The sequence below is a fragment of the Ambystoma mexicanum genome, chromosome 3q, assembly GCF_040938575.1.
Source record: "Ambystoma mexicanum isolate Mex_15411 chromosome 3q, UKY_AmexF1_1, whole genome shotgun sequence".
NCBI lineage: Eukaryota > Metazoa > Chordata > Amphibia > Caudata > Ambystomatidae > Ambystoma > Ambystoma mexicanum.
This window is the reverse complement of record NC_090926.1, coordinates 1,115,376,217-1,115,401,379: the sequence shown is the minus strand read 5'-3', so window position 1 is coordinate 1,115,401,379 and position 25,163 is coordinate 1,115,376,217. Positions and strand designations below refer to the sequence as shown.

At 46.0% G+C, this 25,163-nt stretch overlaps 1 protein-coding gene across 5 annotated transcripts in view; it reads right to left on the bottom strand.

Moving 5' to 3' along the window:
- LOC138447655 (neurogenic locus notch homolog protein 3-like) overlaps window positions 1–25,163 on the bottom strand; it is a 798,580-nt gene that overhangs the window by 505,509 nt on the left and 267,908 nt on the right. For all 5 annotated transcript variants that reach the window (XM_069603880.1, XM_069603877.1, XM_069603879.1 and 2 more), the window contains exons 9-11: window positions 12,602–12,724; window positions 4,603–4,836; window positions 1,898–2,053 (exon numbers count right to left, since the gene is read on the bottom strand). In XM_069603880.1, coding sequence (XP_069459981.1) covers window positions 1,898–2,053; window positions 4,603–4,836; window positions 12,602–12,724 — 513 coding nt within the window. The remainder of the gene's footprint in view (window positions 1–1,897; window positions 2,054–4,602; window positions 4,837–12,601; window positions 12,725–25,163) is intronic.

The window sequence follows — 25,163 nt, the reverse complement described above, 5'->3', positions numbered from 1 at the left end:
CACGACTAGAAAACATGCAGGAGTTCCCCTGTCTTCATCCAAATCTCCACCTAATAAGGACTGCAAAAAACATTACGCCCTTGGCAAATGCACCACTTTTTCTGCAGCCTACAGTACCCACATCGCTAATGATACTCTCCTTGCTAGCTTTTGTGATGTCCAATGGGTACTGGTACAAGAGGGTCTGCAGAATGTGGCCTAACCTGCAAGGTTGCAGTTGCTTGTGGTGGTGCAAGAGGAATGTCAAATCATTTACACAGAACATCTTGAAGAACAGTTGATGCTGCAAAGAAGGCGGGTAAGGTGTTGGCTGAAGTCATTCTTGAAACGGCATGCCTAGCTCAAACATCACGTTTAAACCAGAGACACAGGCCTAGTTTATTCCCAAACCTATCGAAGTCTCCTCCCTCTTCAGCAAGGGGGTGGACAATGTCATTGAGACCACGAAGGAGCACGAGATAATGAGATTTCTGCCACGCCGTATACACAATGTGGTGTCTTCAATACTTGCCGATCCTTTCATGAGCAGTCCTCTCCAGGCACAGCTCAGAGTGCCTGTGGGACGAGGGTTCATCCTGGTATTCCGGCCAAGGAACATCCAGCTCCTATCAAAGCCTTCAACAATGGGGATTTTGGCAAGGCGAAGGTAGGGGGAGAAATGCAGCAGCCAGAGGCTCCCCTCCAGCATAGGACTGCTTTGGATCCCCTCCCATGCCTCTTGAGTAGGACTATTAACATGCTTCACCCATGCATGGGATAGAATAACCTCAAACCAGTGACTACTCAAGACTGTAGACAATGGTTATTGCTTCGGGTTTCTTCATCCGCCTCAATACCACCAGCCAAAGAAAAGACTGTCCCTGGAAAATGTCATCCTCCAGGAGAAAGTAAAGACCCTGCTGCAAAAGGGAGTGATCGAACTCGTCCCAGAACATCAAGTAAATAGGGGTATGTATTCAATATACTTCCTTGTACCCAAAAAGGATCCAAACATGTGCCCTGTGTTAGACCTGCGAACAAGTAGGTCAAGCCTCAAAATTTCAGGATGACAACTCATCCATGTTCTGCCAGTAAACTGGTGAGCTGTGTAAACTGGTGAAACTTACCTACTTGCAAAATACACTATACAAATCTCAACTTATCCTGCCTCAGGGAGGCATGCTCCGAACAACCCATGGGTGTCGGACTGCTATTTAGTGTGTCTCGCTTCTGGACACTTTCCCTTCAGCAAAGGCAGTGCAGCATCTGATCACACCTTCCACAGCAGAGCAATGCATTAGAGGGTTGTCTAACTCCAGGCCTCGAGGGTCGGAATCTTGATGTGTTTTCATGACATCCTGCATTCATGTTTATGAGGAAAAATGTGCATTTTTTAGAATCAATGTATGCAAATTTATCTCATGAATATTAATGTGGGGTATCCTGAAAAGCTGGCATGGATCTGGAGGCCTGGATTTGGACAAAGAACTAAAGGCTAAACTAGAGCTGAAAAAAGGAATCTACAGTGACCTACATAACAGGAATATTGAATGGTCTGTGAATGTGTGTACATTTTATTTTTCACTTTTTATGCTGATCACAAAACAGCTAATCCAGTTCGATAGCTGTATATCAGACCTGTACAAGTATATACACAAATACAAAGGCAATGGAACAGGAACTTCTACATTTACGGTCATTGGTCTCATTTTAAATCCAGAAATGCCCACATCGTATAGGTGGCAGTTCTCAACTAAACCAATAAACATACAATCCTTTAGGCACCACTGTACAAATGAATGAATTTTAGTACCATGGAAAGACATTTTGTTCGATATTTAACAGGAGAATGTAGCAATATGGTTCAACAGTCAGTGAACGTGAAATGGCATTACAATTCGAGGCCATTTCACCTTACCTATGGAGCACTCGTCAACATCTTGGTCACATGCACCACCTGTGAAGCCAGGAGGACAGGTGCAGATGGCACGACCGTTCACAGGATTGGTGTCACACATTGCATCTTCGTGGCATGGGTTACTAACACAAGCATCATCCAGGTGGCAAAGAAGACCTATTGAGAGAATGAAATATATTGATTAGCAAATAAAATCATAATAGATATGAGACCATGTACCAGTTCTGTACACTCGGTTTATCCTTAGACATGTTTGAAAGGTTTGAGCAGGCAAGCACAGTTTGCAAATTATGCTTTTTCAAAACCATTAAAAATTGTCACTTTGGTTACATGAGCAACTGTTCGGTAACAATTGGTGAAGTCCCACTGTGTGAGACTACACAATTCGTATCTGCTTGGTATTAGCTAACCCACCTTTTGGTATAGGTCTGTACTACATAAGTTGGTAGTGTGACTGAGCAGCCAAGAGGAGTAATGTGAGCTATACAGATGGAATCAGTCCATACAAGTAACCAAGTAGCACTCACACCCTCAAGGTTTCAGTTACAAATCTTTATTTAACTATCAGTTTTTAGTTAAGCATTCTTTAAAAGGGCAATTGTTTGTAACAGTCAAGCAAACATTGGAATCACTTTACAAAGTCAATAAAGTTGGTGTATACAATTTGGGTATGCGAATACATTTCTCCTACACCCTGAAGTGACTTCAATAACAAGGATAGTATTGAATTCATCTTAAACACCAATATACTTTAGACTTTGGGTTTCAGCAAGGGTTAAGGAAATATAAAGGTTAGAACGTACATGCTCATAACATGAAGACCGTTTTAATTCTCCATTGAACTCTAGTAAGCCGATTCCAGCAATAAAACCAATGATGGGACAAGCCATGCCAAAGTCAATAGATTAGAAGGGTGCCTTTAAGGAGCCAGGACACCCAGAGTCAAATGGAACAAGTTGAAATGTCTGATGCACTTCTTGGATAAAGTCTTTCACAAAGTCAGATAGTTCAAGAAAATCACTGGAGGAACACAAGTATTTAAGCCTATGCAGGGGGAGTTGAAATCAACTCCGAAAAGGTAAGCCAGTGCACTTCTCAAGTGTGAAAGCACAACTTCTGGCAAGGCAAGTACCCCAAGCCCCCAAAGTACCTCTGGTTTGAAGAAAATATTCCAAGTGGATTCAGTCTTGCTAAAGACAAGCAGACCCTTGTTCCGGAGCCTCAGTCGTGGGTACGAGAGGACGAACCTACGGCAGGCTCCTGCGGCAGTACTCGGGGAAAGGGCTACGGATAGTCTTTGATTCAATAGCTCTTCGTGGTTTCAGCGCCTCGCAAACAGCACTGATGCAGAACAAATTTCCCTGGTTGGACTTTCCTTGCTCCTTGACTCTGGATCGTGATTTCCTGCTTTAGGAGTGTCCTTAGGAGGCACCTGGAGCTTTTGGCCGGATTCGTTTCCGCGGAAGACATTGCACTCGGTTATGGACACTCAACCCCTGGCATTGGGCTTCTGCAGCACTGGAGACGCACAGCAAGTCAGGGGTTGCACCAAAGTGGAGTTTGTCACAGGGCTAGTTGGTCACCAGCCCAAGGGGAGAAGTCCCTCGGTCCAGAGCTTCTCCGTCGATGCGAAAGAGGTGGTCAGCACAGCAGCAGTGCTTCACCGGGCACTTAGAGGTCCTGGAGGTTGCAGCGGGCTGCTCTTCATGTTTTCTTCTTCCGATGTTTCTTCCAGTGGTCGACTCTACCTGTAGCCCCGAGAACCTCGCCTTTTAAGCTAGTTCATTCGTTCATAGCCCTAGGCTGTCAATCACCCAGCAGGTTGGCCGTCCTTCCCGGGCTGCCAGCCGGCCAATCAGGACTTGTTTGGAACAGGCACACCTAGAGACAAAGGACAGGGGAGTTTCAGGACCCTGCCTCACTTGCTGTTCTTTCAGTCACTGAGCCAGGGGCGGGCTTCAGGGCTGAAGCCTGTCTCAACTGAGTAAAAGCCAAGAAAGCCCTCACAAACAGAAAATGGCAAAAAATGAAGACAGGGGCCATTTTGACAAAATTGTCACTCCTGGGTGCTGTACTGCAGTGGAGCATTCAGCCTGCGGTAAAAACGCACATTGGTAGTAAAATGTAAACCACTGCCACCAGACATTTAAAGTAGTAATGGTAACAAAAAAGGTTACATGAGAAAATAGGGTAAGGGGCTACTAGATCAACCCACCCCAGCACTCCACATAAGATGGTGTGTGCTGGACCTACCCAAGTAAGATCAATATCACTTTACTGTTCTTGGGAATAGTAGTTCACCCAAGAAAAGGTATTTAAACCTTGAGAAATGAAACGTATTTCTCAGTGACACTGCACTAAGGGTGCTGTGTGTCACCACACAAAAGGCAGATGCATATGGAGTTTGTCAGTCTCCAAAAACGGTGAAAACAAAATCCTGGTCAGGGAAAAAAGGTCCCTCGCACTCAGGAGCTAAAAATGTAAAATGTCCCAAGTCCAGAAAAAGAGCTGGGGGTCTCGAAGGTAGGAGGAAACTAGCACAGAAATGACAATTGCCCTACCAGCAACCTCCGTTTATCTTCTTTGCATCTCAAAGCAGAAGGCGGCCTTGTAATCTCCTCCAATAAAGTTAAAGAAGCAGGTCTGTGCTGCATGATATTTTGGATATGTACCCCAAGCGCAACTTGCCAGGTTTCCTCTCTTACCAGTCTTTCCCATGGGACACTCGCAGTAGAAGGATGCCACACGATCATGGCAGGTAGCCCCACTGAAGCAGACTGCAGTAGCACAGTCATCAATGTTCTCGCTGCAGCTTTCTCCAGTCCAGCCGTTCACACAGACACAGGTATGGCCACCATTTGTATTGAAGCAGGTTCCACCATTGTGGCAAGCATTGGGCTGTAGTTGGCACTCATCCACATCTTCAGTGCAGAACTGACCTATAAGAATAAAACAAATAATGTGTAGGATTCCCCGGATGTGCCCATTTCCTCATAGAGGTTATCACTATTCTGTTTTACATATGGATACATCAGCCCTCGATTCACATCTGTGCAGAGGTTTGTGACTCACTCATAATATAGCAGTTGGAGTGAAATCAATAAGGCAACAGGCTGGTTTTACAAGGACCAATGCTCTACATAATACGCCTATATGTTATTGTGAATTTGTATAGCGCCTTATGTAACCATTGATATGATCTCGTAGCACTGTGGGTTGAATGCCATAGGGGACCGTAGTGCAGGTCATTGGAGAGTGGGGTATCATAGTGCTTGGGTTAAATGTTAAAGGTATTTATATCGTGCACCGTCACCAACAGAGTTGGTCCCCAGGCACTTCATGTAAAATGGTTCAAAGTACACATTTAAAATCCATCAGTCCAACTGAATTGGTCCAGCAGTTATTGGATAAGAGCGTGTGCATACCCTGTTAAGTGAACAATGCAGCTGTCCAAACAAATTCATTAAAAAAAAAAATGTCAACAAGCAATTTAAACTAAATTAAACCCACCAAGTGATCGACAAAAATGATACTGTCCCGGGAGGATAGCTCGGTGGCAACGTGCTCGCTGGGGAAACAAGACGACAGGAAGCAACACTGGTACAATCCCCGGATCGGCGCTTAGAAACCTCTGGGTATTTTTAAGCGCGTTATAAATAAACAGACATTCCTGTAACAGCGCCTCGATGCCCCCAGGGCTGTGCGAGCGCTTTAAAAATGCAGATTAAATACTAAACTCAACTGTAAATCGCTAACTAACAAATCCATCAACTGTGTGCAACTTGACTTCTAACGGTCATATGCAGTTGATGGATTTGTTAGCTATTTACAACTCTTAATTTAGTATCATTTTGTCACTGTCACTTGGTGGTGGATTTAATTTTGTTTAAATTGCTTGTTATCATTCATTTCTTTCGTATTCATTTGTTTGGACAGCTGCATTGTTCACTTAACAGGGTATGCAAACGCTCTTACACAAATGCTGCAGGACCAATTCAATTGGACTGATGGATTTAATTTTTATATGACGTGCATTTTTTTTATAAGAAGCCGTTTTGTACAATTAAAGTATTGTGTACAATTAAGGAACTGGTTTTCATGAGTCAAGTGTAGTAGTATATATTCAAGATTTGGTGACTAACGCATCGAACCAAGAGATTGAAAAAACGCAGCATCTAGTTTGGTGTAATTTAGCGGGTAGAGCAAACTGCCGATTGGGGTTCTTTAATATATTCATATATATTTTGTGCCCCAAGTACCCCATACCTGTATAATCGGGCCCCCTGTATTTTTGCATTTTTCCTAGGTAGGACAGGGTTGCCTCATTTGATATGCCACATTGTGTGCCTGATAGGTGGCATGTTATGACCCAACCGTACTATTTAAAACCATAAGTGCTATGAAGCTCTGCAGTGGTGGCACTTGAGACGATACCCAGATGGGTACGGCTTGACACAGGTTAACAGGAAACCGGGAGAGACGTAGTTGGCTGGCAGGGGGGCCTGAGATAGTGGCTTTGCGTGTTAATTCCCAGATGGGTAAAGTTTGACAGGAGTGGGTCCAGTTGCATTTAGCTGTCTGAGGGGCTATTACGCTCTGGTAATGTGGTGGCGTGTAGGGGTCTGCGGATAGGTTTCTATGACAGTGGTTGGGGGCTGCTAGGCTGGGTGTGTAGAGCCCGCAGCTGCCTAGCCCAGAGCCTGCTGGTCTCTAAAGCTGACTTTCATGACCCAACTGTTCCTGGTTTTCGAGATACCGCTCTAGCTGAAATCTGGCCATTGGAGCGTTTGGTGGCCTTAGGCTATCCCTTTCATATATTAGGGACAAGCCAGGTTTTCAATGCTTTACAGAAAGCCATGTAGTCTTGGTCGTGTGGAATGTCGGGAGGCAGTGAATTCCAGTGTTGGTGATGATGATATATATCACTTATAATGCGCCTGTACACAAGTGTTTCTAGGCACGACAAGGGAGGGCAAGACAAACTATGTTACGGGGCTTGTGTCACTCAGATCATGCAAGTGCGACAAAGCAACGTGCAGGGGTGGAAGGTAAGGGGGAAGTGCAATCATGGCAGCATTGCTCTTAGTAAATGCAGCCAGGGCAATGCAGTTCTATGTAAGTACAAGGAGGCAGGGGACTGTAGGGTTACAGTTACAGCCCCTAAGTGCATGGTAGGCCTTGAGGCAGTGCAGGGGAGACTGATCATGGAGGAGCCTGGTACCTTGCGAGACTCTCAGGGTAGCCAAGCAACCAGTCGGCGCAGCAGACCGGTAGGTAAGCAGGGAAGAGGGGCAGGGAAGCCTTTCCAGAGGGAGGCACCCGCAGGAGAGATCTAACCCCCCCCCCCACTCTCTGCCTGGAGAAGCGCCTGACTCTCAGAGTTTGAGGTAGTGGAGCGAAAGGCTTGCAAAGGAAAGTATTTTGGAAGAGTTGGATGTAGTGTTTGCCCCGGCCCCAGATGGCCTTTGCGAACGATGCAGAGGGTCTTGAACTTGATCCTTGCAGCCACCGGGAGCCAGGAAAGATTTCAGGGTTGGAGAGATATGGTCCCTGGGCCCGAGGCCAAGGCCCCCAGTCCTGTTCTAGATTAGTTGCAGAAGGCAGAGAGTGGAGCAAGTCAGACTGTTGCAGTAGTCCAGCCTAGAGAGAACCAGGGCTCTGGAGACTGAGCAACTGGGGAAATGTGAGCAAAGGAGGTTTACCTCTGAGGGGGTGCAGCTGGTAGTGGGCCTTCTTGGCAAGGTCTGTGAGGAGAGCAGGAGAGAGTGGAGTCGAAGATGACCAGGTTTCTTTGCCTCACAGGAAGGCGAAGGAAGAGGACCAGAGGAACGCAGCCAGAGAAAGTGGGCAAGCAGGAGTAGGGGTGCCAATGAGAAAGCTCTGTCTTACTGGCATTAAGGCAGAGATAGTGGCGGTGCACTAAGCCTGAATCGCGGATAGACAGTCAGGAATGAGCGGGAGAGAAGGCTAAGTGGAGCCTGAAAGAGCCGAGTGTCATCTGCATTACACTGAAAGTTGGAGAAGGTAGAGATCAGGTGGGCAAAAGGGGCCAATTAGACATTGAAGAGCCCTTCGTCCAATAGAGAGCCAGTGAAGGGTGCAGAGAGCAGGCAAGATGTGATCCTTTCATCCCAGTGCAAGAATACGTCTGGCAGCCAAGTCTTGGACTATTTGGATTTAAGTTGGTAGGCCGGTGCACACAAGTAAAAGGAGTTTGCATAGTCCAGTCTGGACATGACAATGGTCTTAACAGAAGCCAGTCTGTTGGGGTAGGTGAGGTAAGGGAAGGTGCATCTCAGAAGCCTGAGGTGGTAGTCACAGGATTTGATACATTTTTGTTCTGGTGGGACAGGGTTAGGCCAGAGTCCATTGTTCAGCCAAGGTTTATGACAGGCGGAGGACGGGGGTGGAGTGCTGAGGGAAGGAGGCCATGGGAGTGGTTGCGAGAGTAGAGTTTTGTTGCCGCACACCATGATAAATGTAGCATTTATAACACTTGTACACAAGAGTTTCTAGGCGCAACAAGACAAGGAGGGGGAAACAAATGGAGGACAAAGAAACAATCTTACTAGGCCTGGTGTCATTCAGATAGCGCAATTACGGGGGAAGAGGGAAAGGCAGAAGTGCCAGGGGAAGGGGGAAGTGCAGTTAACTCACAAGTGCAGCAAGCGGGTGGCTCATAAGTGCAGAAAGAAGGCACTGTAGGGTTACAGATAAACAGGTAAGTGCTGGAGAGCCCGGAGGCAGGGCGAGGGCAACTGGACATGGAGGAGCCTGGGCCGAGTTCAGAGCGTGACTAGGTGACCAGTGCGCAGAGCAGTCTGGTGCATCAGCAGGGGAGAGGAAGAGAGAAAGCAGAAGCAAAAAGGAAGGTCTTGAGTTGCTTCCTGAACAGTAGGTGTTTCACATTTGAGAGAGGCAGGAAGGCTGTTCCAGAGGGAGGCCCCCAGCCGAGGAGCTCGATCTGCCCCCAACTCTCTGCTTGGAGAAGCGCCTTCCCCTTGGAGAGTTGGATGAGCCGAGAGCTCGAGAAGGAAGATGATTTGGAAGAGAATGTTGGAGGTAGAGTGGTCCCAGTCCCCAGAATGCCTTGGTGGTGATGCAGAAGGTCTTGAAGGAAGTTGATCCATGCAGCCACAGGGAGCCAGCGAAAAGATTTAAGAGCTGGAGAGATACAATCCCTAGGCTTGAGGCCAATGACAAGTCTCGCAGTCTGGTTTTGGATAAGTTGTAAAGAATGAAGAGTAGAGGCAGGAGGATTTAGAAAGAGGCTGTTGCAATAGTCCAGCCAATAGAGAACCAGAGCTCTGGAGACAATAAGCTTCTGGGGGAAAGTGAGAAAAGGAAGCATACCTCTGAGGAGGAGAAGCTGATAGTTTGACTTCTTAGAGACATCAGCGATGTGAAGAAAGGAGAGGCTGGAGTCGAAGATGAGAGCAAAGTTCTAGCCTTACAGGAAGGAGCAGGAAGAGGACCCAGAGTGGGCAGACAGAGGAAGGGAGGGATCTGGTGTCCTAATGAGGAGGATCTCAGTCTTACTGATCATTGGTGGCACACCATTCCTGAATTGCGGCCAGACAGTCTGGTATGAGAGAAGAAGCAGAGGTAGCTGAGAGGAGCGGAGGTGGCTGAGGGGAGCCTGAAAGAGTCGAGCGTCATCCGCATAACATTGAAAATTGGAGCAGAAAGTAGCGATGCGCAGGGCAAAAGGTGCCAGGTATTGGTTGAACAGCCAGGGAGAGAGGTTAGACACCCCCCAGAAACAACAAGAGTAGAGAGACAGAAGAGAGGAAAGACCCAAGTCTGACCCGTGAGGGTCAGTGAGAAAGGAGATCGACCAGGCCAGGGCTGATCAGTAATACCAAGGCGGTCGCTGAGACAATTGAGCAGGACGTGTCAAAAACAGAGGATAGATCGAGGAGAATGAGGACAGAATGGAGATTAGAGTCAAGGTTGGAGAGCAAGTCTTCAGGAGTGGTCAGGAGAGCAGTTTGCATGCTTCTGGCAGCTCTGAAGCCAGTCTGGTGGTCATGGAGGCAACCAACAGATTCCATATGTAAATTAGGTTGGGAGATGGCCAGCTTTTCTAAGAGTATGCCCAGGAAAGGAGTGATGGAGCTCGGCCAATAGCCGAGAGGAAGGCTCGGCCAAAGGCTTCTTTACAAGAGTGCTTAGGGGTTGGAGGGGGGAGGGGTTTGAGTTCCAGTGGCAAAGGAGTGATTTCAGAAATCGGCCAAGGCTGGAGCAAGGGTGTCAGTGTGGTTCTTGATTGTTCTGGATGAATGGGGGGGAACCTGCTTTGACAAGACTTTCATAGATCAGACTTGTCTACAAACATTGTCAGGGGTGAACAAGGTAAAAGAAGAGACCGGAGGAGAGAGCCTCAGATGAGCCAGGAGTGGTAGAGGAGGAAGAGGAGGTAGAGGAAGAGAAAGGGTGGACAGGATGTCCTGAGTTTTAGCAGTGAAATGAGAGACTAAAGCTGTGCAGAGAGAAGTTTTTCGATGCTGCAGAGATACAGACAGTATGTACCCTTTGGAGCAGGCGGCAGGCCAATTTGCAGGGGGTGCACACCCGATTCCCTCCACTTCTCCGCTGCCCTACACTTGCGTTTAAGGGCGCCGAGGTCGGAACCATACCAAGACTTGCACTTGGATTTGGGCTTCAATTGGATCCTCATGACAGGGGCAACTACATCCAGAGTGTTAGAGATAGAGAGATGAAGGTTATAGAGGGCTGTGTCAGCGTGTGAGTCAGCCAAAGGGGCAGGGAGAGAAAGTAGCGCCAAACGCCTCAACTGACACCATGATCCTCATTTTCCCTGGGTTAAGAAGAAGGTGGTTTCTTGTCATCCACAGGTCTATATCAGAGGCAAGCTGCTAGGTCCAGGATCAGAGCTAGTTTCAGGGATTTTAGGATAATTTGGGTGATGTCAGCATAATTATAGCAGGTGAGGTTGTGCGAGCAGATGATCCCTGTCAGAGTGGTCATGTAGAGGTTGGAGAGGCAAGCACCTTGGGGTACTCCGGTGTTCACAGGCAAGCGGCGGAGTGAAAGTGAGGAGAGGACGTGAATTGATTATTGTTGAGGAATGAGGCAATCTAATTGCGTGCAGAGTCTCGGCTTCCTAGGGCGTGGAGTCGGTCAAGGAGGATTGAGTGGTTAAGTGTCAAAAGCTGAGAGACCAAGGAGCACCAGTGTGGCACATCCTTCAGAGACTTTGAGGTCTTCCCAGATCGAGATCAGTGTGGTTTCAGTGCTGTGGCACAGCCTGTAGCCTGACTGAGCAGGGTCTAGTAGGTTGTTGAATTCTGCAAAAAGGTTGATCTGAGAGTAGGCAGAGCAGTCTGCGTTTTCACCAGGAATCGGGTGTTGAAGATGGGCCTGTCATTGTTTGGCCGCTGGGGGACCAGACAAGCTTTTTCAGGTTTGACATGAGCTACTTTGCAGGGTTTTGGGAAGATGACAGGAGGTGAAGGAGTCCTTGAGTATGGATCTAGCCCGTTCTCCTGCACAGGTGGAGGAGAAGATTTCTTTGAGGAGAGGCGGGGCAATGGTGCAGTAGGGCTTCAGGACTTCCGAGATGATCCTGTGGAGCTCTTTGCTAAAGAGGTTCAGAATTCTTTCAGAGCTTAGATTTGTAGTTACGGTGATGGTGAGCGAACAAAGATTTTTTAAGAGGGGTTTTGTATGTTTTCCATTTGCGCTCGGGGAGCAATTATGGGTTTTGAAAGTCTTCAGTTGGGGATTGAACCATTTGGGGGTAGGTCCTTTGCCGGTGGCAGGGAGGGCGAGAGAGCGTGAGAGGGAGGAGTGAGTCATTAAGCCAAGAGTCAAAGGATTCGATAGGTAGAAGTCTATCTGAGGTCGGGAGTAGTTTTACCTTGTTACAGCATTTTTGATTGTGTGGGGGGACAAGGCATGCCCCGAGTGTTGGGGCCGGTGTGCGGACAGAGAAACGTAAGGCTGAGTGGTTGGTCCAGATGAGGGCTATGGGGCTGGACACAAACTAGATCAGTGGAGCTGAAGATTGCATTAAAGGTGTGGCCTACAGTGTGGATGTGACCCATTGTATGCCGGGAAAGGTTGAGTGCCTCTAGGCTGTCAACCAGGGGTTGGGTTCATCAAACCAGATATTCAAGTCCCCCAATAGTGCGAGTACTGGATGGTTAACTAGAGTGGTAGCTATTGAGTCAGAGATTGTTGGTAAAATGTATGTCGAATAAACTGATACTATATTTTTAAGGGGAGATGGGCAAAGGGTCCAGATTTGAAAACACAGGGCAGTAGAACAAGAACTGCACAGAAGTCTGCTTATGAAGAAAAAGATCAACTCATTCAGCAACCATTTCATTTGTATGGATTATCCAAGGGAAAATGTTCTTGGTCGACAGTGGCTGTGGTGCGAGCTTTTGCCTCAGATTTGCATCACTGACCTATCAAAGCTTGTGAACTACAAAGGCTGAGTTTGCCATCATTTCATCTACAACTAAGATCAAGGCTTAAAATGAAACAGGCTCATTCAGCAGCCAGTATTTCCCGCCGCAAGAATGACTTTGGCTCTCGACTATGTTAACAGCCGAAAGCAGTAGCAGGTACATTCCTAGTGGCAGAATAATGTTTAAGCATAACCACTGCGCTTGGCTAAAGGAAAGAAGTTGGTTTGATTGGTAGTACAGACACCAATTGGCAATATATTCTTACCAGTCCACTCGGGAGCACACTGGCAGTTGTACGTGTTGACTCCATCTACACAAGTCCCACCGTTCATGCACGTATGCCCCGGGCAGTCATCAACGTTGATCTCGCAGTTTTGTCCATCAAACCCTAAACAGCATAGAAACATGAATAAACAAATTAGATGCCATTGATGAACTTCAACTGCTGCAAATGGTCTCCTCACATGTTTTAGACATGATTGTGTGATAGCACTATTTGCTACCTTCATAATTACTATTATTGTGTAGCATAATCATATCTGATATAACCATTAAGCGTCAACACAATCTAATTACATAACCTGTCAGTCATGAGACTTAAGCAAATACCACACACCATGTCTTTACAACACTGCTTGTTGATTAATTCAATATCACCAACCATTTTGTGAACGAGTTATTCGAACAGATTAGCCTATTGCTTAGTATTAAACATAGGTTTTCTTCTGCTTATCACGTGCAAGCAAACAGTACATGTGAGAGACTCAGCGGTCTTAATAAAGGATAGCAAAGTTGAAATTGACACTGAAGGGGTGGCTGCATTGAGGAATCAGCCCGTTTCAGACCACCACCTCACGCCCAACGAGTTAGTTATAGGGAGGCGGATGAGAACGCCTCTGACTCCTCCATCAAGGAATAGAAGTGATGTCCAAACAACTGCCGAATTGTTAGGAAATGTTAGTTACATGCGTAACTAACATCTATGACAGCTAGTACCCTTCCTTCCAGATCAACTCAAGCAGAAGGGGCGTCAGTCTCAGGACACAGATGAAGACAATACAGCAACTGGACGAAAAGTTGTGTTCCTAAACTTTTCGCCGAAAACGGTTTTAATTTGTAATTTCACTAGAAAGTGGCACAAGCCCAGATTTAGTGGTCCTTGCATTGTGGACGACATTACTCCTTCAGCAGTTAAAGTCCAAGAGAGGAGAGCTTGGATCCACCTGGGAGGTGTAAAGGTCTACACTAGTGAGGCAGTCACACCCCGACCCCATTCGGAAGCAAGTCCAGAAGAAGTTGTTCAGCACGTGCAGACTCGATCGATGACGAGGAAGCAGGATGCAAAGACTATCCAGTAGATAGATGCAAGTGTACATTTGGACTGTGGCTCCCCTAAAAACACACCTTCTAGCTATAATAGCAGGAAGTGAGAAAGTTACTGTTCTTGAGCCACAGGAGCGTTTTGACACTGGACTTTTGGAAATACTGAAGTAAATGAAAAATGCCAGATTTAGACTTCCTTTTTGACAACTGGAAAAGGGAGCAGTTCCGATTCATTTCTCATTCAATTTCTCTTTGGACGCAAAAATCTGATGATACCTACAGATTACTCGTTATGGTCTATCATTATATAATTCTAGTTCATTCTTATTTTGTGAGGTGTAACACCAACACATGTGCTTCTATGGGATCCTATAAATCATCCTGCAATCAGTCGGTTACTTGTGCAAATAATAGAACAAACCAGACAGCTACCTGAGCATTTAACGAGATAACCCGATTAAAAACTTGCGTCTTTCCTTAAAAAGTAATCACAGGCATGATGTGGTCCATTGAACATATTGCAATTCCAGAGAGCGAAAATGCCAGACAGTAAACAGAGTCAATGATGTTTGGAGAGACACCGATGGTGGGATCTGAGTTATTGGTGCATAATATATGCCTGTTCAGCAAATATTTTTCTGTTCCTATTGTTCCACACGGTTTACTTTGTGGGTCCCAAAAGGGAAGGAGTCCAATTAATCCTCCCCACTCCAGTGACCTATGCAGAGTTAGAGGTTGTAAGGAAGCCAAGGCCATATGCGATTGTCCCTACATGAGTGACACACGAAAGGTCACCCATCTCTCTGACAAGTGTTCCTATGATTGCCCCAGTTGGAAGAATGTATAATGATGTATTCATAAATAGCCACCAGTTGTTTCAAAAACTGTCCAAGCACAACTTTCACTCTCCCTTGCGACCTGGAACACAAGAGGGTTTCTACACTTAACAACTCCCGGTGACATCAACCTAGGAGAATATGACATCCTTTGTCTTCAGGAAGTTTGGTTTTGAACTCGCCTTTGTAGAAGCATTAGCAGGAAACAAAGGAAGGCCTTCCTCAGGCCTAATTGTTGCAGTCCGGATGGGAGTGGGACTAGAAATAACAAAAATCATATTGAAGTCCCCTTACGTCATCGCGGTACTAATTTCCTGCCTGTGAAGAGAGCCCGCCGAAGACCACTATACACGCACTTTTTTGCTAGTGATGTCCATTTATTGGAATCACAAAACGATGCAACAGACTGCACTATTCGACACAGTGACTTCTACACTGGACTCAGTATATCTAGAGTTCGGGATTTGTGACGTCATAGTATGCGGAGACTTAAATATCAAATGTCCAACCCCCAGTTCGATCGTCTCAAGTCCCGCACAGATCATTCCTTGCAGACAAGGTCTAGCTTGGCACAAGTTGATGTTGGCCAGGCAACTGTAACACTGCATTTGCTCTCCCAGACTCCACTGCTTTACCATCATGGAAACGAGGCATGGCCCATTCAACAATAGACTATATCTTCGCCTCTGAATTTTTGCTAGCAAGGCTGACAGATTTCAGCATCCACCAGACTAATCAGAGGGACCACAATCTCCTGGTTGTTAAATGGGCATTTACAAAACCATTAGCCCATTACTCAGGTAGAATTGAGCTGGAAGGAAAAGGCAACCGGGTTAGAGTTACAAAGGCAAACATTCGAGCATTTACTTCTTCATATGGAAGTGCGCAGGAAGCAGAGAAGGTTGACTACAGACCACTTTTGGAACCTCACAGAACCACGACAAAGTGCTCGAAGGGGATATATTCAAAACAAATCCACGCTCACAATTTCAATGCCCTCGTGGTGGCCCAGCGAAACCTCCTTCGTAAAGCAAAAAGGACGGCCCTGAGAACCAACACGCCCTCTAATAGGACGTATGCAAAAGAGGCTCCGAGAGCCTATAAAAGCTGGCTACGGGAGCACCATTTAATATTATACCAACAAGACTCCGAAAACATGTTGGAACAAATCCAAAAATCCAACTCTATAGAGAGTTTTGGAGTTTGGTTAACCCACGAGCTAAAGAGACAGCCTCAATGATGCTGAACAGCACTTCGGAAGCATCTTGGATTGAGTTCTACTCGAAACTCTTTTGCTCTCCAGACATGACCGAGCTCCCTTTAACACCCCAGACAAGAGCACTATGGGTTGATCTTTCAGACAGAACTGAAATCTTGGAAAAAATATCGCCCAGTGACTCTGCTCGACGTTATAGGGAAGATATACGGCTCCCTTTTGCTGGATCATTTCAACCAATGGGCAAAAAGTGCACCCTGTAACGATCAGTTTCAATCTGGGTTTAAAAAGGGTGTAGGTACCAGCATAAACATTTTTATTCTCAGCCTTTTGAAAGCCAAAGCTCGTGAATCCAACAGGAACCTTTATCTGGCATTTATAGACCTTTCCCAGGCCTTTGACCTTGTCAAAAGCAGGAAACTCTGGGAGAAACTTACCAAATGGAACTGTCCACAGGAAATTCTAAATCCCATCAAGGCTCTCCATGCTTCCACTTCGGTACAGGTACGATTGAAGACTAGAGGCCTGCTTTCGTCAGCTATAACTACTGACAGAGGAGTTAAACAGGGCTGCCCCTTAGCACCAGCCCTCTTCCTCTCATATTTCGGAGACTACAAAGAAACCATAATTGGTTTACGAGCATTTCCTCCAGAATTAGACAAAGAGAAGATCCCAAGACTTCTGTACGTGGATGATCTTATCCAATTTGATCAGACCCCAATTGGCTTACAACGCCAACTGGTTGCATTGAACACTTACACAGTAAAGGAAAAAGAAGAACTTGTGGTTCCTGACAGGAAACAAAATCGAACAAGTGACAGAATTTAAATACCTGGGATTCCTCATTGACTCCACAGCGAAAGATACAGCTATGCAACACCATCTTGTGGAAAAAATGAATACTAGTTTCTCAAGCGAAACTACTCGACAAAAAATATGGTTGCTTCTCACTGATGCCCCTACTTAAATTCTACCGGGGCAAAGTTATTCCAGCTATCACTTATGGAGCCGACGCAATGCCATCTTTACCCCAGTCCCTATGGGCTAGATCGGAGAGTCTTTTTGGCGCTCAGTCTTGAACTTACCATCATCGACTCCGATCGCCTTGATAAGACGCAAACTCTCCCTCTCCTCTCTAGACTCAATAGTCAAAAGGGCGTCAGTCATGCTGTACAGGAAGATCAAAGATCCTACTTCCGCTGCAATTTTTTTGATGGTTCAGGCTGAGATGAACCTACACAACTCAACGTTACTCTCCAAATGGGAGCTTATGTGCCTACATCAACTTGAAAATTGCGGCAGCTCGATGGAAGAACTGATGGGTAATCCAACAAAAACTAAAGCATGAATTGAAGAAATGGATTGGATAAATACATTGGACAAGGCATCTGAGTACAAACGTGCCACCCATTTACCTCCAACATGTAGAAAATTGAACGTAATCCAACCTTTTCTGATAAAACATCCAAGCAGAAAAACTCGGAAGACACTTCTTCGTGCAAGGTTAAATTTATTACCTACAAACGAAATTTTACATTCAAGAGGTCTTTCACCATCTAACACCTGCTGCTTTTGCAACGACCCCGACCAACCAGAAACATTACGTCATCTTTTGCTATTGTGTCCTGGTACAGACACATTTAGATCCCCATATATATTGCACCATCTAAAGAATGCCTACCTGAGGAAAGATGATCTTTGGTGGTAACGCTTAATAGGAGGCTTGAGACCTTCCTGGACCATAGCAGCCACAAAAAGTTTGGACCAGATCTTTCTACAAGCACCACTACAGCCTCCCCAGGATGGGTTAACACAAACAGATTGTGGGGAGTGATCCTCTTCTGTCCTGTTCTGTTCCGTTTGCCTTCCACCTCACTTTTACCATCTGTGTTTCCACTCTGGCTTTCATTGTTAACCAGTTCTTCAGTTTCATCTTCTATCTTTACTTTTTCTACTACTATTTTTACTTTTACTTTTGAAATCTTACGTTACCTTCATCTTCTTGTAAAAATCACTTTGGTGATTATATACTCGTAATAAAAAAAAAGAAATAATAAAATAAATAATGATGTATTAAATGAGATGATTATCAGATCTCACTTGGCAAGAAAGACCTAAGAAGTGCAAGGGAGGATGATTACGAATTAAATGATTTGGACAGTACAGCATATTTGGGAAACATGTGGTATCAGCACATGAAAGAAGTAGGAAAGAGAACTTCTAAGGAGGATTGCTATGCATGTGCCCTCCTGCCTTATCCTATGGGCAAGTAAGATTCATAGCTATAGAGATAGACGTCCAAACAGCTCATTGCCTGACCCGCCTTGCACTCTGTCATACAAGAGGTCAATTCCAGGGTCGAACAGCATCCTTGGTATGGGGGACAGAATGGTCAGCACCAGAAGAAGATTATGTTCAAGATTTGAAGACGAGAGAAAGAGCACACATGAGATCATGTGATAATAAACAAACAGCCTGGCATGAAGGGAGCTGGAATTAGATGGGAGATGAACAGGAACCTCAACTGCCAAGGGAAAAACTGATGAAGAAATACGAAGCTGCAAGGAAAGAGGTCAAATGCAAATCTGGGGAACAGTACCATCTCCAGCTGGTTGGGAAGAAGATATAGTTGTATGCAGAGCTGTGGCATTAACTGGTCATCACAAGCCAGTTATCGAACGAGTGGAAAAAGGATGCAAACCTCTGGCCGAGGCTTGCAAAGTTACTGACATGGGTTGAAGATAAAGGAGGTACGTTTGAGATAGTTCCTTTGGCAAGTGAGGAGCTATGCTTCACAAACAAATGGCATGAGAAAAGTTGGAGAGAATCAGCAGCGTGGTTGAATTTTTGATGTGCCAGGAATGAAAGATAGGACATTGGCGATAATGGATCACTACTGGGCCTGTGGATCCAGAGCTTACATGAAGTGGCCCAGAGATTGGGGAGGACTGATTGATCATGTTCCAGCATTGGTGATTCCAAAGAGTGACTAACATTAGCAAATTTCCAAAAGCAAATGCTCACCTGAGGAAGAAGAGATCTGTTGGACTCCTTAATCGGATGAAGAGGGAAAACCATTTCTCAGCCAAATCGATCGAAGCGTTTGATGCTATTCCATAGCAGCACTGATTATTCAGCAAAACTGCTTCAGTTTTCACTGTTATCTTGATGCCTGGGATTCAGACAATGGCAAATGCCAAGTGGTTGCAGATCACCAGATGGGAGCTTCTGCAGATGATTAACACCACCATAAAGGGATTTAATGCCAGCAAGGAGGAGTTAAGAGCCATACGCCTGATGACTCTTCAGAACAGATGTGTCTTGGATAGGATTACAGCTATGGATGGAGGTGTTTGTGCCAAAAAACGGAGAATCATGTTTCACATTCATACCTTCTCAAGATGACGAGAATGGCACCTTGACAGAGGCCATAACGATGCTGACAAAATTACACGTCAAGAAGAAAGTTGAAGTGGAAGACATTGCTGATGACAGCTGGTGTGCGTCAATGTTATCATGTATTATACAATGGATGGCGAACATTTTCAAGCTCCTTGGAACCCTGTTGGTAATTATGTTTGGATTCTGTGTTATCAGGATAATAATCACACAAGGCAAGAAGACTGCAAAGAAAACATCAGTGTTAAAACCCAAAGAGTTGACAGACGAAATTATGCAAAAGCCATTATTCATGCACCTGAGGGAACGAAGTTCCTGTATCCGAAGAACCACAATAAGTATGTGAGAAGATGGATTTACTGCAGCCTGAATGGACAATGCAGTCTTATGAACTGGAGTGTTGATGTACATGTGAAATCAGCAGGATGCTTGAAAGAAGTCATAAAGATATGAACTCTGAAGAAGCACTTCTTCACACGAAGATGTCTTAACGTGGAGAGAGTCGTTGATCAATCACCCAGAGAGGGGGCGAGGGGAGTGTAGAGGAAGAGCCAAATACACCTACCAGAAGCTCCACCCCCATGTTGCCTATATGTTGGGAACCAGAAATTGCGACATGCGCAGTACCAGTGAAGATGCATATACCGCAAAGAATCCTTCAGACAAGGTATGCATTGAGAAAACCCTGTATGCATTCACGAAGAAAAGTTGTTTTGGAAAAAATTTGGAAGAAGTGTGAAAATGAATGGGAAAGAAGACTGGTGACGTCATATGAAGCAGAATTGACGCACACAGAAAAGACACATTAAGAAGGAATATAAACATTCTATAGGATCCAAGGATGAAGTCTCGAAGTATAGCAACATTTCGGGATCAAAATGGAGATTGCTCATGCAAAGAAACACTGAAGAAAATGCAGTCATTTTACAACTGTACAGATGCTGTAACGCAAGTAGACAAAGTAATCCTGAGGCTGGTTATGTAGTAAATAGATTGCAGCGATGCGCCAATGTATATTCATAGGAATGTATAGAATCTGGATGTTCAACAATGCACATTAGCAAACTTAAATCCAGTGAATGGAAAGGGCTTGAAGTGTGGCGCAATTGAAAACAGCCGATGGTGAAGGAAAAGTCAAGAAAGGCTGGCTGGCCCAGATTCAAGAGTCAAGGCCACTGTAAGCCTGGTTATCTGTCCAGAAGCTACATGAACGTGAGAAAGAAAAACTCCTGTTGAGGTATAATGGCAAGAACACGGAAGGTGCTAAGAGTTCATCATTTAATAGTATTTTATGCAATATAGAGCTCAAAAACGTGGTCCCCAGTCACATGGTCAGAATGGAAATGGACTGGGTCAAGTTACACCGAAACCAAAAGATAAGACCATGGCATACTCCCTTTTATTCTCAGGCACAGTGAGCCTCTACATGACAGAGTTCAAAGCCTTAATTGAATGGCAGATCGCAGAATTGATGGACGAGGGCCAATTGGTGGGGAGGCATGACCAGGCTAACCCTCCCAGCACCTGAAGTAACCACCTTGCATGCTGCTAGCAAGTGGAATATTCCAGAAAGGTACACCCAATTGTAGAGGGCAATGTATTTAGGAGCCCTATAGTTTATGAAACCAATAGGGTGTTGTGTATTAGTAGGACACGCAAGATGACTTCCACTTGGGATGGGCTTAGTTTTCCACCGATCTTCAAGACCCAATCAAAACTCCTGTTGGTATAGAACGTACACCCAGATGTTCCTTTTAGGCCCATCACATCCCTTAGTAGGTTTTCTTAGTTTGCCATGTTAGATCACGTCAGTAGTGACACATTTTTAGTATAAAAATACTTTTTCTTCATGTGATGCTTTGAGAGCAATCAAGCGGATGTCCGTTCTAACTCCCCGTTTTACATAATTGTTAATAAAACTGTACAGTGTTTTGCCAACTTCCTGAGTCAGTCCGATTATTGATCTATGAGCAGGTTCTGCAGCCCCATCCATCTCTAAAGTATTGCTACCTCATCTTAAAGGACCCCAGGGCTCCAGGGTTCAATGCCCTTTCAGGTCCCCGCCCTTGACACTCCAGTAGGAGGCCAGATGTCTCACTTCACCCACGCATGGAGGTGATAACGTCGGACAAATGGGTATTGTCCACCGTGGCAGGCAGGTATTGAATGGCGTTGCCACAAAACTACAGATGCCTCAATCGCCGGATTGGGGGGGAGGGGGAACTTCCACCACCACACAGCCCACGGCCAGTGGACACACGCTACTGCCCAAAGACATATCAATTTCTTGGCAGTCTTCAAGGCTCTTCAGGTCTTTCAGCAACATCAAGGGTCAAACGGTGCAGGTTCTCACAGACAGCACCACGGCCATGTTCCAACTGAACAAGCAAGCAGGCACACAGTCCCCCAAAAAACATGCAGTGGGCACTTGAGCAGTACATGTTCCCAACATCTCAAAATGTTCCAGGGAGCTCCATTCTCTGGCAGACACTCGAAGCAGACACCCACTATCAGAAGAACACGAGTGGCAACTCGACAGATATCCTGGACAGAATATTCTCACTGTGGGGTCAACCCCCAATAGACTAGTTCGCCACAAACCTAAACGCACAATGCCCAGACTTCACGCCCAGGTTTCCCCAACCAGGGTACTAGGGGAATGCCATGCGGATGACCAAGTCAAGCTCTCGTAACCATACAACATGTTAACACAAAGGGGATTCCCTCCGCTCACAACCAATAAACTTGGCAGCTTGGCTCCTGAAGTCAGTCACTTCAATCTTCCACAAAATGTGTATGGATATCCTTAAAGAGGCATGAAAACCCAACACCATGCACTTTAATAAGTGGAAGAGATTTGGGATATGGTGCACATCACAATCACTAAACCCATTAGAATGTTCTCCAGCTAACATTCTACAATACATGCTTTACCTACTAGACTCCGGCCTAGTATTTAATTCCATGAAGGTGCATCTGGCAGCCTTGTCGGCTTCCACCTCACAGAATAAGGTGTCCTGGTGGTAAATCCCTGTCATTAAGGCAGTCATCGAAGGGGTAAAGAGGGTATGCCCCCTAACCCCCAGTTTTAAAACCTTCTGCAGTTTGGGACCTCAATGTTGTGCTCTCCAAGCTCATGGGTCGACCCTTTGAGCCTATGCACAAGGCCAGCCTAAAACATCTTACTTATAAGACTGCATTCCTAGTAGCCATCACCTCCATAAGACGAGTCAGTGAGCTACAGGCTTTGTCTGTACAAGACCTCTTCTCACCAAAGTTCTATGTAAACCAATCCATACAACTTCCTACCTTCTTTCAAAATCCATCATACTCTGCAGAACGAAGCCTCCATACACTTGATGTACGGAGGGCGGTCTTGTACTATGTGAACAAAACGAAACCTCTAAGGCAAACCAACCAACTCTGTTTCCATAGCACCTGATAGAGTGGGCGATAACATCAAAGAACGGCATCTCCACATGAATAGTCAAGTGCATACAGCTGTGCTATTCCCCATCCAAGAAAATCTTACCTTTCGCCCCTAGGGCACACTCTACCAGAGATACAGGCGCTACCTTAGCTTTCACTCAACATTCTCTCATGAGGCCTCTCATGCATCCAGCAGCCAGAGGAAAGAGAACTAACTTTGGAATCCATAATGATCCCCAAAGACATGGAATCCATAGAATAGAATAATAAAGTTACTAGCCGTACTGACTACCTTACTCCTAAGTCCATAGTCCCCTTTCCTCCATACTCATGGGACATTCCTCCATCCTGTGGGACGGGACCAGAGCTCTTTGTAAAAAAGCATCACATTTTTCCAAAATGTGTCCTTCAATTTTTACCGCACGCGGCCACAACCCCCACCCTCCCTAGCTCCGCCCAGCCATCGCCCGTCAGTCAGTCAGTCATTTTCTATCGCCAGGTCTATGACCTTTAAGCAATAACAGAGGAAACTTTAGAGGGGACAGCGGGCGGGCCTATGGAGGAAAGGGGACTATGGACTAGGAGTAAGGTAGTCACTACGGTGAGTAACTATTATACTCCTACGTCCCGTCCCCTTTCCTCCATGCTTATGGGAGATTCCCAAGCACTCCTCATAGGAATTATGGGTGGATGGAAACTCCTTACTGAAACAGGTTCCTAAGCACAGCTTGACCACACCGAGCATCAGCCCTGGAGCTCATGTACAGACAGTAATGCTTACAAAAGCCGATGGTGAGGCCCACGTAGCCGCTTTCGCAATGGTCTCCCAGGGAACATTTTTGGAAGGCAACAGCAGCCACCTTGCCCTGCACAAGATAAGTATGAATTCCCTTTGGGGCCTGAAGACCCAACGGTATACGCCTCAGAAATACAGGCCGCGATCTACCGGGAGATGGTTGCTTTCAAGGCTGGCTTGCCTTGCCGATTTCCGAAAGTCACAAAAAGCTGTGAAGAGTTCCTAAGCTCAGATGTTCTGTCCAGATAGAACTTAAGGGCTCTTCTAATGTCCAGGCAGTGCAGAACCCTTTCGGCCTCTGAGGCCAGATCTGGGAAGAATACAGGACATGAGATTGACTGATTCAGAAGAAAGGCGGGATTCGTTCGCAGGACAACCTTATCCTTATGAAATGTAAGAAATGGATGTTCCACCGACAAGGCCTGAAGCTCACTTACATGCCTTGCCGAAGTCACAGCAATCAAAAAGGACACTTTCCACGAAAGGTACTTAAAATCGACTGTAGCCATGGGCTCAAAAGGCTTATATGACAAGGCCGTAAGGACCACATTCAAATCCCACCTTGGATGCAGGTTGCGAACAGGAGGATAAAGCAGCATCAGGCCCGCAAAGTGTCTTTTAATGACGAGATTAGACAGTGAAAAAGAGCACTGGTAAGTGGACAAATAAGTGGCAACAGCCGATAAATGTCCTGCAGGACAAGACATGGATGCCAAACTCTGCCAGATGTGAAACAAAAGACAGGACCATGTCGATAGTAGCCTCCCTGGGGTCCAGCTGCCTGGCCAAACACCAGTGACAGAACCGTAGCCATTTGCTTCTATACTGAGATTTTGTTGAGGGCTTCCTGGCTGCTTGAATAATGCGCATGTTATCCACAGTCTAATTGAAGCGCTCTAAAGATCTGAACTCCGGCACCAAGCTGAACGATTGTGGCGAGGGGTGCCACAGCTGTTGATCGCTCTGGTGAAGCAGGTCGGGGACCAGCGGAAGCTTGAGCGGTGGGCACACGGATGGATGCTAAAGCTCCGAAAACCCAAACCTGGCCAGCCACCAAGGGGCTATGAACAGCAGGGAGCAATTCACTGTTCCTTAGCTTGCAAAGCGCCCGATGGATCAGAGGAAGAGGTGGAAAAGCATAGGCCTTCATGTTGTGCCATGAAATTTCAAGAGAATCCCCAGTGAGGAGGCTCCGAGCCCATTGCTGGAGGCATACAGGGGAAGCTTCCTGTTTACAGATGTCGCAAAGAGGTACACTTCTGGAGTGCCCCAACAGCGAAAATTATCCGAGAGGATCTCAGTGTTTAGTTCCCACTCGTAGCTGACAATTGCTAGTCGGCTGAGGGCATCTGCAGTGACATTCAGCTGGCCCGGGATGTGTACTGCTACCAACCAGATACCATGCTGAATGGCCCATTCCCAGATCTGAATGGCAAGATCCACAAGAGGAGACCTGGTACCCCTCCTTTTTGATACAGGACATGGACACTGCATTGTCCGCGTGGACACGGATCACCTTGTTGACAATGCCTGGTTTGAATGCTTTTAGTGCCAGGAATATCGCTAGGAGCTCCAGATAATTTATTTGAAGCTGTCTGTCCCGTGGCTACCAAAGATCTGAAACCTGAAGATGACCCAGCGTCGCAGCACAACCCAGAAGGGAGGAATCTGTCTTGACAGTCAACTGTGGGCAAGGGTCCTGGAAGGGAGCGCCCACCGACTGATTGCTGAGAGACTACAACCACAAGATGTCCGCCCTCATGAAAGGTGGAACCAGTATCATTTTGGAATCTGGATCCACTGCTTGAATCCATGAGCTCTGAAGAGC